Below are 12,220 nucleotides of genomic sequence, written 5' to 3' on the forward strand. Positions count from 1 at the left end.
TCTAATCCCGTCTCTCTAGAGTTCCCTGTTCGTCACTGTAGTCTGGCAAGTGTTCGAGGAAGGGTGGCGACTGCTACTGAGAGAACACGGAGCTGGACGCCCACCGCCATTCTTAGCTGACCCTTTTCTGTTCTTTTGTGTCTCGTATCCATGACCTGCATGACATTCTTCCCAGGGGTTCTCCCCTGGGGGACTCTTATCTAGAAGTTGGCTCATTTTGAGTCGTAGGACCCAGACTGCTCCAGGTCCCGCAGACGTTGCCACAGACAGACCATGTAAGGCCCTCCTAGCTTTAGCTGCTGAGCTGTCTACACTTGTAGCTACGTACAGCTTCACCATGTGAAGTCCTCAGATCCATCCGGCATCCTGCTGTCGCCCTCTGCTTCCTCCTACACAGATGCTGGAACCCTAGAGACCTATGGCTCTTGGTGGTTGGTCTCCATCTACTCGTTTGGGGAGTTTGTAAAGAGATTCTGTCCCCTAGTGGTGTGGCTGGATCTCCCAGGTAAAAGGGCCAGTTGGGGACTTGTCATTGGCCTCTGCTGTGGGCAGGCTGGACAGTCAATATTAGTGGTGGCTGGTTCGGTGAAGGGAACTACACTGTCGCTGGACCCAGGTGTTGCGTTCATCTCCGCCACATGGCCACTTTTCACATGAGACCCTTGAGCAAGTACCCAGGTGGTTAGAGAAATAGACTGACTGATGTCATGGGATCTAGCTGGTTATTATGGCTCCACTCTGCCACAAACGCCCTTGAAGGGCAGTCACCTGGGACACCAGGGGCCCGATCTTGCTCTCTCCCGTCCTTGGTCCTGGGGCCAAGTCTTTAGCCACTGCCCACAGGAGACATCTGATTATGCAGGCAAAGCAAGAAACAGACATAGTGCTTGAAGTTCTGCTCACTAGAGGGGAGTATTTGCACAGGAGGAAAGGGGGGGCACACTGTGTTCAGGGGAACAGTGTGTGTGATCCCTGGAGGTCAGGGAGCGCTCAGTGTGGTTGGCGGAGGATAACAGCTCTGCCGCCGTGTGCTCCAGCTCTACTTCCCCCTTATGCACATTTTCCCCTTTTATTCAGCCAGTCTGTTTTTCTCTTTCTCTCCTCCCCTGTTTTCCAGACCAAGACTAGAGAAAACAAAGGACACTTCTGTGTTTCCAATACAGGCAGGGAGAGCTGCAGAGCTCCACAGCAACGGGTCCTCACTCAGCCCAAGGCCCAGCAGGATGCCCAGGGCAGAGGAAGATGACGAGAGGGGAAGTGGGCCCAGACTCAGAGGGCTGGATGCCCAGTCATGGGGATCGGGGGTCGCTGGAGGATGCCAGCAGAAGAGGGTCATACCAACCTGGGACAGGAGGGACGGATGGGGCAGGGTGGGACATGAGGTGTTGAGCCATCGTGGACGGTGAGCACAGGGGGGCCCAGCAGCCCGTGGGGGAAGTGGGGGGGACAGTCTCAGGGAGCAGGGGCTCCCTCACTGTCTGAAATGAGGCCAGGTGCTGATGACGTCATACAAAGCCTTCCCAGGAGACAGGGTATTGCTAACGTCACTGTGCCCCACCAGAAGGTAGTTGGGAGTCAGGTACCCCTTGTCCACTGCACACTGGATCAGGGCTTGGGCTGCCTCCAGTGCCGCGGCGTTGGGGGGCTTTTCTGCAAAACACGGATGGGGCACCAGTTATAGGATTCCAGGGTAACCTGCCCAGGGCAGGACCCACTCCTGGATACCCCCAGCCCACACCTACCCCCAAGCTAATATATCCACTGTTGCCAGCCACCCTAGACAGACAGACAGACAACCAAGTCAAGACTTGAGATCCCTCAAGGCCAGAGTTCTTCCTGAATCCAAACAGCAGAGCCTGGGATAAAATATACAGTGACCTGGGATGTACGAAGCCTTTCTCCACTGCAAAAGTTTAGTCTGGCACTTTGCTCCTGGGGGCCATCGTAGCCCCCCCCAGGGGACATTTGGTGGTGTGGAGGGACATTTTGGGTTGTCACAACGAGGGGAAGGACGTTGCAGGCATCGAGCGGCAGAGGCCCGGGACACTGCTAAACGCCCTGCAATGCACAGGACCGTCTCCACAACAAACAATGATCTGATCTGAACGTCAGCAGAGCTGAGGCTGACACCTTGCTTTAGGTACAGGTGAGCTTCCTGCACCGTCTTCCCAGCCGCATCTCCAGGCACATTCCTCGGTCACCCCCTGCCCCGCCCAACGCTCACTTTAGTATCAGCCTGAACCAGCCCCAGTGACACGGCCTCCTCTTCCCAGAGGTTCTGCAGAAGGCTGCTGAGTCTAAACAAACTCTGGTCAAGAGCTCTGAGCAATGACAATTCTCAGCGTGCACTCCACGTGCAGAGACAAGGGCTCGCCCACCGTGGTTGTGACAAGTGAGGAAAGTGTCCCCACACTGTGGCCATGGTAGTAACCTAGAAAAAAGTAGGCACGAAGGCTTTGTCTCCTCCTTTTCCGCGTGTCTTGGATAGTGGAGGAGAGACATTTGACTGGGTGTGAAGGAGGTAGATTTAGGGTGTCTTTCTGTGTGGGGGAGTCACACTTCTTGTCACAGTCAACTTAGTAAAACATCCAAGTTGGAAGCTGGGTCAATCCAGCAAACGCAGCCACTAAAATGATGCGTGAGTCGGAGGCCCCTGTCTTCCCCACCAGACACTCTCCCTCAAACACCACGCGATGACCGCGACTGCTGAAAGCATCCACCTACCTGAGAAGGTACCCATGAAGGCCAGGCCCAGGGCAATGTCATTGTACCCCGGAGTGTGCGAACCTTGAACATTCCAGCCTACACCTTCATAAATGGCACCATCCTGGCCCACGAGGAAGCTAGAAGACCGCAAGGAGAGACAGAAGTCAGCACGAAAGAGACGCACTGTGGGATGGTTTCACTCATTCATTCATTCGTGCCTTAACTCATCACACATTGATTAACTAGTACATTCTAAGCACACCACTGCTGCCCCAAGTAGCCGTCTACGAAGCAAAGAGCTACCGCTTTCAATCCCTACAACCTGGCCTTCTCCACACCTCGTCCATCAAACCCCAAGGGGACCTGTGACCTCTTCGGACTCAGTACAAAGTACACTTCTCTGCCCTTGCCTTCCCTGCTCTCTGTGAACTTGACACTATGCACCCCTCCCGCCCTCTCAAGCATCCCCTCCCCGTCACTTCCATCGCACCACGCCCTCCCGGCCATCTTCCCCGGCTGTTCCTGGTCAGTCTCCTGTGCATCTCCTCTTGCTGTGCCCGTCCCTACACATGGGGGACCTCGGAGGGCCGCCCTCAGCCCTCTCCTCTTCTCCCTGGACACATCCTCCCAGGACCAACCCACCCACTTCCTCCGCTTCAGTTGCCATCCAGGAAAGTCCACATGTCCATACCTGGACCTACCTTCTCCCCCACCTGTTCCTCTTTCTGGGCTCCCCATCTTGGTGAAAGGCACCACCACCCCCCATTGGCTCCATCCACTCATTGACCAGCTCATCACCTGCATCTCCCCACCGCTCTCTCTGTGGACCACCGTATCCTCGGCATAGACCCCTAGCCTCCTCTGACCGCTTAGAGTCCCCACTCTCTCCATGACAGTCTGGTCACCAACCCCTCCTGCCTGGATGGCCGCACAGTCCTCAGACTGATCTCACCACCTCCAGCCCTGCCTTTTCCACTCCTTTTCTGAAGCACTGACGACAATGTTCTTTCCGATACAAATCTTATGTAGAACCCTGCTTTCGGCATCCTGGCACAGTGTCCCAACTCCCCAGCTTAAGTTATAAAACCCTTCATGGGATGGCCCGTTTGCTTCCCCGGGTTTACCTCTCACCACACCCCCTTTGGCATCTATTTTTATCATGATAAACTTCTCTGGGCTCCTCAAAGGTACCCTTCTCAGGCTGGCACCCAGGCCTTTACAGAGTTCCTGGCCCCCTCCCTCCTCTGACTAGCTCCCTCTCAGCCCTTAGGTCCCAGCTAACATATTACACCCTCAGGGCATGTAGCCTTCACCCTATATCCCCAGCAACCTAAACAAGAGTTAAAAACACTCCCTGAAACTAATTTTAAAAAATGGTAAAAAAAAAAAAAAAAAAAAAGAGTTAAGGACCCTCCTGTTCACAACCCTGTGTCCTCACTCATAGCATCTAAAGCACTTGATTAGGATTTATTTGTTTAGTTAGCTTCCTCCTTCACCAGAGTGTTAGCTCCATGGAGACAGGAACCTTCTCTGGGTACATCTCCTGGCATCCCCAGGGCACCGCCTGGGCCCACACACAGTGGGCAAAGCAACCTCGTTTCCATGAATTAATTTACAGCAAGTGGGTATTTACTCCTGACCACAGAGTGTCTGTCTCAAGATAAGCAAACAGCACAGTTGAAGGGAAAGGACCTTGCAGCCCCTCTCAGTTTCCAGTTTAGGATTTCCAGACGTACAGCCAATTTTCAGGAATCCGTTCTAATGAAAGCACACCGTGCTATGAGTAACCCTGCATAGCAGGACCTAGCTAAGCAGCGGGGGGGCCCTGATAGGTGATGGACGCTGGAGGAAACGTTCTCTCCTATCTTGAAAGGGGTGTTGCTAAAATGGGGAGGGAGAGAGAAGAGGCAGTCAGCCCAGGAGCATATAGCAAGGGATGGTGACTCCATCTAAGGCACGGCCGCTGCATACGGCTGTGTAGGTGGCACTCTGCACAGAGGTACCGGGCTAGCGGCCCAGAAGGACTAACTCCAGCTCCACTAGCTATGCCATGAACACCCTAGAGGAAAGGCTCCTTTGATTGATGTACAAATATGCCGTCTGGGCTAGTGGTGGCCGAGCCTGAGACAAAATTCTGTGTGACTGCTTCTGATGGGGTGTTAGGTGGCATCTAACCCCATCTGGGAGCTCTGAGAGCATCCTTCCAGAAGATTCGACTCTCCCATTTGGTTAGTGTGTTCTTGACTAAAGAATGGCAGATCTTGTCAAATATATGGTGATGGAAGGAGAACTGACTCTGGGTGGTGAACACACAATGGGATTTATAGATGATGTCATACAGAATTGTACACCTGAAATCTATGTAATTTTACTAACAATTGTCACTCCAATAAATTTAAAAAAAAAAAAAAAGAATGGCAGATCTTGGCATTAGAGAGATCAGATGACATTATCTGGGCTCTCCCCTGATTTCAGATAGGAAAGATATTCTCCCCAAGGAGGCGGACAGTTTCCAGATGCAAAGGAACAGCACAAGTCTAACACGAGGGAGACAGACTTCAGGTTACAGCCGAACCGAGGGGCAGCCCTGAGCTGTTGGGTCGTGGGAAGTGATCGCGTGAAAAGGACACAACCTTAGAGCATCCTTTCTACAGGTCTCACCACCTCGCACACATACGACTTCCTCTAACCCCTTTCCAGCAAAGGCTTTGCTCTATCCTGTCGATATATGACCTCTAACAAGGACACACATTTTGAGAACACGCTCAAGGGGCATGACAACCCCCTCAGCTAAGTCCTAACAAAGGCCCACCCAGCACCACGAGAGGGATCTGTGGTGGCACACGGGGCCCCTCTCCCGTGGTGGACACTCAGTAAGCCTTAGCTCCCGTTCCCCTTCCCTTGGGGGTGCCTGCCCATGTGTCCTCAGGTCCACTTACTTATACCCAATGTCACATGCTCTGAATCTGTCTATGAACAGAGACTGCATAGTTTGGACCTGCGGACGGCACTCATCAGACGTGTTACAGGTTCTCTTAGCGGTGTGAATGACGATGATATACTTAGCCGGGAGGGTCATCGAGGGGCAGTGGGTCTCCCTGGCCTCCCAAGCTGACCGAGGGACAATGGCGGGGCAAGCTGTGTGGGGCAGAAAAAGCATGCGTGTGAGGATCTGACACGCCTCCATGTCCCCATACCGCACCAGACGGCTGACGTAATTCTCCGGACCTCCCAACAACCCCCGACCCTGAGGGCGACCTGACCTGATCCTGGCTGTGGAAGCCAGGACCCCCCCCTCAGATATGGGGGGGTCTGCACAGAGAGATTGGACTCAAGAGACACGAACCAAAGAGCCACGGGTTCTAACCAGACAGTGGGGATGTTAACTGAGGGGTCGTGAACGCTTTAGTCCAAAGATAAATTGTCCTTATTTATCTGCATGATTGCCGTGTGTGTGTGTGTGTGTGTGTGTGTGTGTGTGTGTGTGTGTGTGTGTGTACATGTGTAACGGGCCCTTTCGGAGAAATGAACTGAATTTTCATTGGAAAGCACCTTTGAGAGTCACTTGTAATCCATAAAACTATCTGTCAATGGAAGCAATTCCTAATATTGACAAACGGCATTAACCCAAAAGCAAAGATCAGTTTTACTTAGAGCTTTCGTATAATAGAGCTAATTTTCCTTAAAACTTCATTAAGTCCAAGAAAAGGCTGAAAGCGCTGATTCACTATGCTGGTCCTGACATTGCCGCTTATTAAACCCCAAATGTACCTTTCCTCTTCCTTTTATCACCTGATAAATGTTAAACTCCTCCTGTGAAGTCAGTGTAAGTGGAGCCGGAATCACTCCAGGCCACAGCTGCCACCTTAGCTTTTGTATTCAGAACCATGTGCGTTTGCGCTTATGTGTTTGTGTCCAACGCCTGCCCGCTCCCAGATTCTTTCCCTCCACAGCACCTTTCATCATATAATATATAAAATGTTTTGCTGGTTTATTTGTGCATGGGCTCTCTCGCCCCTCTAGACTGAAGTTCACGAGGGCACTGCTTTGGCACGTTTTGTTCACTGGCCCAGCATCAGTGAGAAGCAGGTGCCCAGTAAATAATTGCTGAATGACTGAAGGAATGAATGGACATGTATCACCGTGGGGATAAAGCCGCAGCTCTGATAGTCTAGGAACCTGAGGGACAGAGACGTGACCTGGAGGGTCCCTCCCAAGGTTTGCCAGCCCTAAAGTTTCAGAGAGTTGGGTGACCAGTGGCCCTATCAGCAGGAATCCAGTGAGAGCCTGACTGAAAACGTCACTCCCGGTGGCATCTGGAAGTGACTGGGGGGGGAGTCCGGAGGAATGCCCAGTGAGGTTGAAGGTCTTACCTTTCTTGGGACTGGCCATCCGCAGAGGGGCCAGGCAGTTCTCGCCTTTCACAAGAAGTGGCTGAATGTACAGGGGTGACAGGTGGCCCTGTTGGACAGCATAGGCGATCAGGCCCTCCATGGCGGAGAGGGCCGCAGGGCTTGGGCTGTGGCCTACGAGAGAGTGACCGGTGGGAATCCTCAGTCTGGCCTGCGTCAGCGGACTGTGGGGCAAGACGACATATCCTACCAGCCCCTGGGTAGCGACATGTCCCAACAGCTGTTGGAGGGGAAGAAAGGGGATGGGCTCATGCCCCAGGTCCAAAGCCTGAAAGGCAAGGATCCACCAGGAGCTCTCAGTGGCCCAGGATGAAGACCTTTCCCAAAGACCCACCAAGACCTATGCATCCTCTCCTGGTGGCCATGGAAGAGCTGCAGACAAAGCCATGCTCAGGGTTTCTCACCGGAAGGGGCCCTTCTGCACATGTGCCAGCCCTTGACCTTCATGAATGGGTTTACTCCTCACCACAGACCCCAGAGGTGGACGCTGTTATTAACCCCACTGCTCAGAAAGAGGAACTTGAGACTCCAGAAAGCAATGCGCTCAAGACCCCCCCGCTAACCAGGTGACATCCAGGTGGCAGCAGGTGGTCACAGAGATAAACCACACCGAGGTGTCTGGCATGCTGGGAACCACCCCGGGTCTGGACAAGGGAGGAGAGGGCTTGTGTTTTGATTCCTCTCCTTACAGCCGTGTCACCTCGGGCCATTTATCTCTCTGAGGCTGCACTTTGTATCACAGTGATGCTGACACTTCCTGGACGGTCTCTAAGGGTCTTGGGAGGTGACAACGGGAAACTAGATATGCAATAACTTTGTTACCAGTCAAACGGACACAGATCCCATGAAATGGTCCTGTGGCATGTGTGTTAGGGGCAGGGGGGGGCGGTGCAACAACAAGACTAGGAGAAAGTGGAAGGCATTCAGGGACCAGAGGTCTCGAAGAGGTTTTTAAAATTGCATAGAAAACCTTGGAGTAAGGAGCTGGAAGGAGGAGGAGCCTGGCAGGGAATGGGACTGTTGCTACGGACGTGTCCGGGCTGGACAGGAAGACGTGACAGTCGTTGACACAGAAGGGAGAGCTGAGGCCCAGATGCTTCTGAGATAAGAGCAGGAGAATGAGGCTGTAGAGAGAAGGGGGGACAGCGCCCCCACCGTGAGGTGGCCAGAGGAAGAGAAGTCCACTGCAGAGGCTGAGAAGGGATCCAGGGCACGAGGAGGGCTGTCAGCACGCCCTGTTGTGTAAGTCAAGGGTGGGGCGAATCCCAGGAGACAGTGGGTCACAGGGAGAAGGCAGCAGAGCGAACGGAAAGAAGCAGGTGGGTCTTTGGAGAAGGACAGCTGGGGTGACCGTTACCTTCCTTGGCGCCGAAGAAGGCGAGGCCCAGGGAGACGTTGTTGTAGCCCCGGGTGTGCGTGCCTTGCACGTCCCAGCCAACACCTTCATACACCCTGCCGTCGTCCCCAACCAGGAAGCTGTGGAGCAGGGAGATACGGGCTCAGGGGCTGGCACTGTGGCACATGCCTGCGAGAGGAGGAACCACCTGCCTCCCCTCCAAAGGGACAATGGCTCGAGCCATGGTCACTAAAGGGAATCTGTGTGGACTCGTCCCAGACAGTGGCTAAGCTAAGTCATTTATACGTGTCCTGAGAATTCAGAAGGACCCACTCCCTTGTTGCGACGCCCCCGGGATTTCTCATACTCAGAAGGAGAAGAGGTCTGCCATTAGCACACACCCAAGCACACAACGTAAGAGTCTCTCTGCCTCCACATTCCTTTAACGTGGCTCCCTTCCTTCCTCCACAATGCATGCTTCCGGTAATCTCCACACCGGTTGTCCATGGGATTTCTCCCTGCCAGGGCAACTGTCTTACAGAGACTCTCCAGGAAGGGGCACCTCCGACCAGGATGTGGATGGAGGCAGTGTATTTGGGAAGAGATCCCAGAAGCCACAATGAGGGATCAAGAAGAATGGGACAGAAGGTAGAAACCCAACAAAATGTGGGAGCTGGGATGGGAACAGTCTCCACCTGGGGCTCAATCCCCTGCACCACCGCCACCACCAGCCCCACACGTGACCTTCCCAGGAACCGTGCACTTACACCTTGGAATTGTCCCTCAGAAGGGCTGGGGGCTGAGGAAGTTACCCACAACTCCTCCCCCCGCCAGGGGGATATTACTCCCCTTCACCTCACAGGATTTGGGTGAAAGCCCGGAGCAGGAAACAGAGAGACGCAGTGGGCACTTAAGGCAGGAAGCCATCACCATGCACAGAAATTAGAGACAGTCAGAGGTGGGCAAAGGGCATGTGGTTGTGGCCACCAATAGGGTCTGGTAGAGTGACCATCAGGGTGAGAGATGGACCATTGCCTCACCAAGATGGAAGCTCATACGTGTGGTGAAGTGGATACGCAGCGGACAAAGAGACAGTTCGGAGCCAGTGTGGGCGCCACAGTTGTCACACAGCTGTGTGACTTGGAAGAAATCAGCCTCCCTACCTTGGTCCCCTGGCCCATAGCATGGAGATAGTAACGCTTGCCCTACCAACCTCCCACGCTGTCGGGAAGCAAACGCACTCGGGCCCTGGAAATCACCCCTAACCTGCAGTGTGCTGGGTCAACCGGGTTCCCAGGGGGTTTGACAGTATAGTTAGTACTTAACCTTCCCGGCCTCCTTTCAGGAGATCTCAGCATCAAGGACCTCACAGAAAATCCCAAAGGACCTGGAGTTTTTGTAGGCTTTTAAAAATATTTTATTCATGATAAACCCAACGTAATCTCAACCCAGAAAGTCAGGAAATCAGATGAGAAGGGGGGGTGCCTAAAGAGCAGCTCCGACCTCGTGCCTCCCCGTGTCCCCAGCCCAGCCACTTACTTGTAGGCCACGTCACACCAGCTGTTGTTGTGCACGTGCTGAGTCTGCAGTGCTTGCAGCCTCTGACCGCAGACAGTCCGGTTGTGACACTCCAGACCAGGGACGTGGTGTGTGACAAGGAAATGCACTGGCGTGGTCAGCCGAGTGCTGCAGCCCACAGCCTCTGCCCCCCACTCCTTGCGAGAGACCATGGTGGAGACATCTGTGGGGAGAACGCAGGAGGGGGCTGTCACTCAGCACACCTTGCCATTGTTGTCACATCAGCCCCGGGCGGTGGCATGTACCATCCTGGGCTGTGTCTGTCCCGTGCTGGTGAGGTGAGGAGTCTAGGAGGAGGCCTTCAGCAGCAGGCAGCCCCCCTTCCCCCTCCACACCCCCATCTCATCTCCACTCACCCCCAACACGGAGTCTGCACCTGCACAGAGAAGCCTGGATGCTTTGCTGACTCCCAGCTGTGCCCACCCTGCACACCCACCCTCCCTGCTCCAGAAGGTCTTCTCAGGAGCTTCTCACCACCCACTCTGGGGAACTCCCTGAGTCCCCTGTCCTGGGCACCCCCTGAGCGACTCCGTCTCCTCTGCCTGGGGGCTCCCTCCATGCAGAGCCTGGGTAGGGAGGGTGTGGTCTCCATCCTCAGGTGAGGGGCCTCTGAGTGCAGTGGCGACCTCTCCCCTTACTGGTTTCTGTCCCCTCCAGGCACCACCCACCCCCCAGGGCCATGGTGATCTGTGCAGGTGCTTTGCCGGTGCCACACTCTGCCCCACATGTCCCCTTCCCAGTCACAAGTGGCTGTTTCAGTCTCAGAGCCATCAGGTCACGTGACAAACCCCAGCGGTCCTTAAGCCTCCTTGCATACAGACCCATTCTGCTGTTTCCTGTGAGCAGGGAGACGTTGGTAAACAGGTACTGGAGCCTCTCCAACATGTGTTTGGCTTGTGCTTGATCCCAGGAGACCTCACCTGCAAAGGGACATTCCGTTTTGCCTGGGTCCTCGGAGAGCCCTGTGCCAGCCACCTCGGTGCACGGGCTCAGGCCAGGAATGGACGCCCCTCCATGGTCCCTCTGTCTCCCCCGGTCCCCGAGCCCCTCCAGGAACCCCTCTGTGCTGCCCAGAACCTGGTGTGCTTTCTCCGGCCAACTCCCCATCGTCCTGCGAGGTTAGTTCCATAGTGAGGGGCAGGGAGCGGGACGTCACCCTTTTCCCAAGGAACTCTCTTACGGACGAGCAGAAAGCCGGGTCAGAGGTGAGACTCTGGTCTATATAATAACAACACCAACAGAATCCCTGCTCCCGTTTCCCCAAGGCTGAGTCCTTCCTGCGCACTGTCTCCTTTCACCCTCACAATACATCGAGGAGATTTGTCTCAATTTTCAGGTGGAAAAATTAAGGTTTAAAGAGCCGAATAACTCATTTGAAATCATTGCCGGAGGCCGGGCAAGGATTTGAACCCAGGTCTACAGACGCCAAGCTCTGGGCTCTGAATGCAAAGCTACCCTTCTTCCTACACGAGAGTCAGCATTTAAAGAATTCCTGATAAGAGACTTGAGGACCAGCCCTCTCTGTTCCTCTCTGATCCAATGAAGGAAAACTCACCCCAGGCCCCGAGACCCAGCGCGGACAAGACCACAAGGCATGGCAGCAGCATCACGTGGTCCTGGACTGTGGACCGTGGAAGAGACAGATCTTGGAAGAGACGCAGACAGCAAATCAGACGCTGTTCACTCCTCAGGTACCCACCCCAATGCATGTCTGCCTCCTGCCAAACGCAGGCCTCCTGAGGGCCAGCACCTGGCCAGGCTTCCCAGGGTCCCACACTCAGGTCAGCTACTCATTGGATGGGTAAACACCCTCATCCTCTTACCCTAGGCAACTCCATTTCATTGAGGGCCTACTATGTGCAGGACGCTAGAACATGCCATCTCATTTAATCCTTACACCACAGCTGCAATGTAGGATTGCAGACTCCCATTCTCCTAGAAGAATCCAGGAACACTAGAACCAACATGAAACGCACATGCGTGGGTCACTGCGAAGACCTCCTTCCCAGTTGGGGGTAGAGTGGGGTGAGAGGGGTGTAGAAGTGGGGCGATCCCCAGTTCTAGGGCAGAAGAAATCTCCTCATCTTAACACTCCACCGGGTGAAATCCAGATCCTTCGATGGGAGAGGGCTTCCCAGGAAGAAACACACACACTCACACTCAGAAATACCTGGGGTCCTGGGCAGCT

At 54.3% G+C, this 12,220-nt stretch overlaps 1 protein-coding gene across 1 annotated transcript; it reads right to left on the reverse strand.

Annotated features, from left to right (window-relative positions):
* Nucleotides 1–1,465: 1,465 nt before the first annotated feature.
* On the reverse strand, nucleotides 1,466–11,639 carry LOC141568499 (peptidoglycan recognition protein 4-like). Its single transcript, XM_088799618.1, has 8 exons — nucleotides 11,588–11,639; nucleotides 10,854–10,952; nucleotides 9,994–10,195; nucleotides 8,476–8,594; nucleotides 7,080–7,232; nucleotides 5,646–5,844; nucleotides 2,725–2,843; nucleotides 1,466–1,650 (listed from the first exon to the last, which is right to left on the reverse strand). The coding sequence occupies exons 1-8, from the start codon at nucleotides 11,637–11,639 to the stop codon at nucleotides 1,472–1,474; spliced, it is 1,122 nt and encodes a 373-aa protein (XP_088655744.1). The 3' UTR covers nucleotides 1,466–1,471.
* Nucleotides 11,640–12,220: the final 581 nt, after the last annotated feature.

Source organism: Rhinolophus sinicus, chromosome 7, assembly GCF_057876585.1.
Source record: "Rhinolophus sinicus isolate RSI-liver-muscle chromosome 7, RSI-T2T, whole genome shotgun sequence".
Taxonomy (NCBI): Eukaryota; Metazoa; Chordata; class Mammalia; order Chiroptera; family Rhinolophidae; genus Rhinolophus; species Rhinolophus sinicus.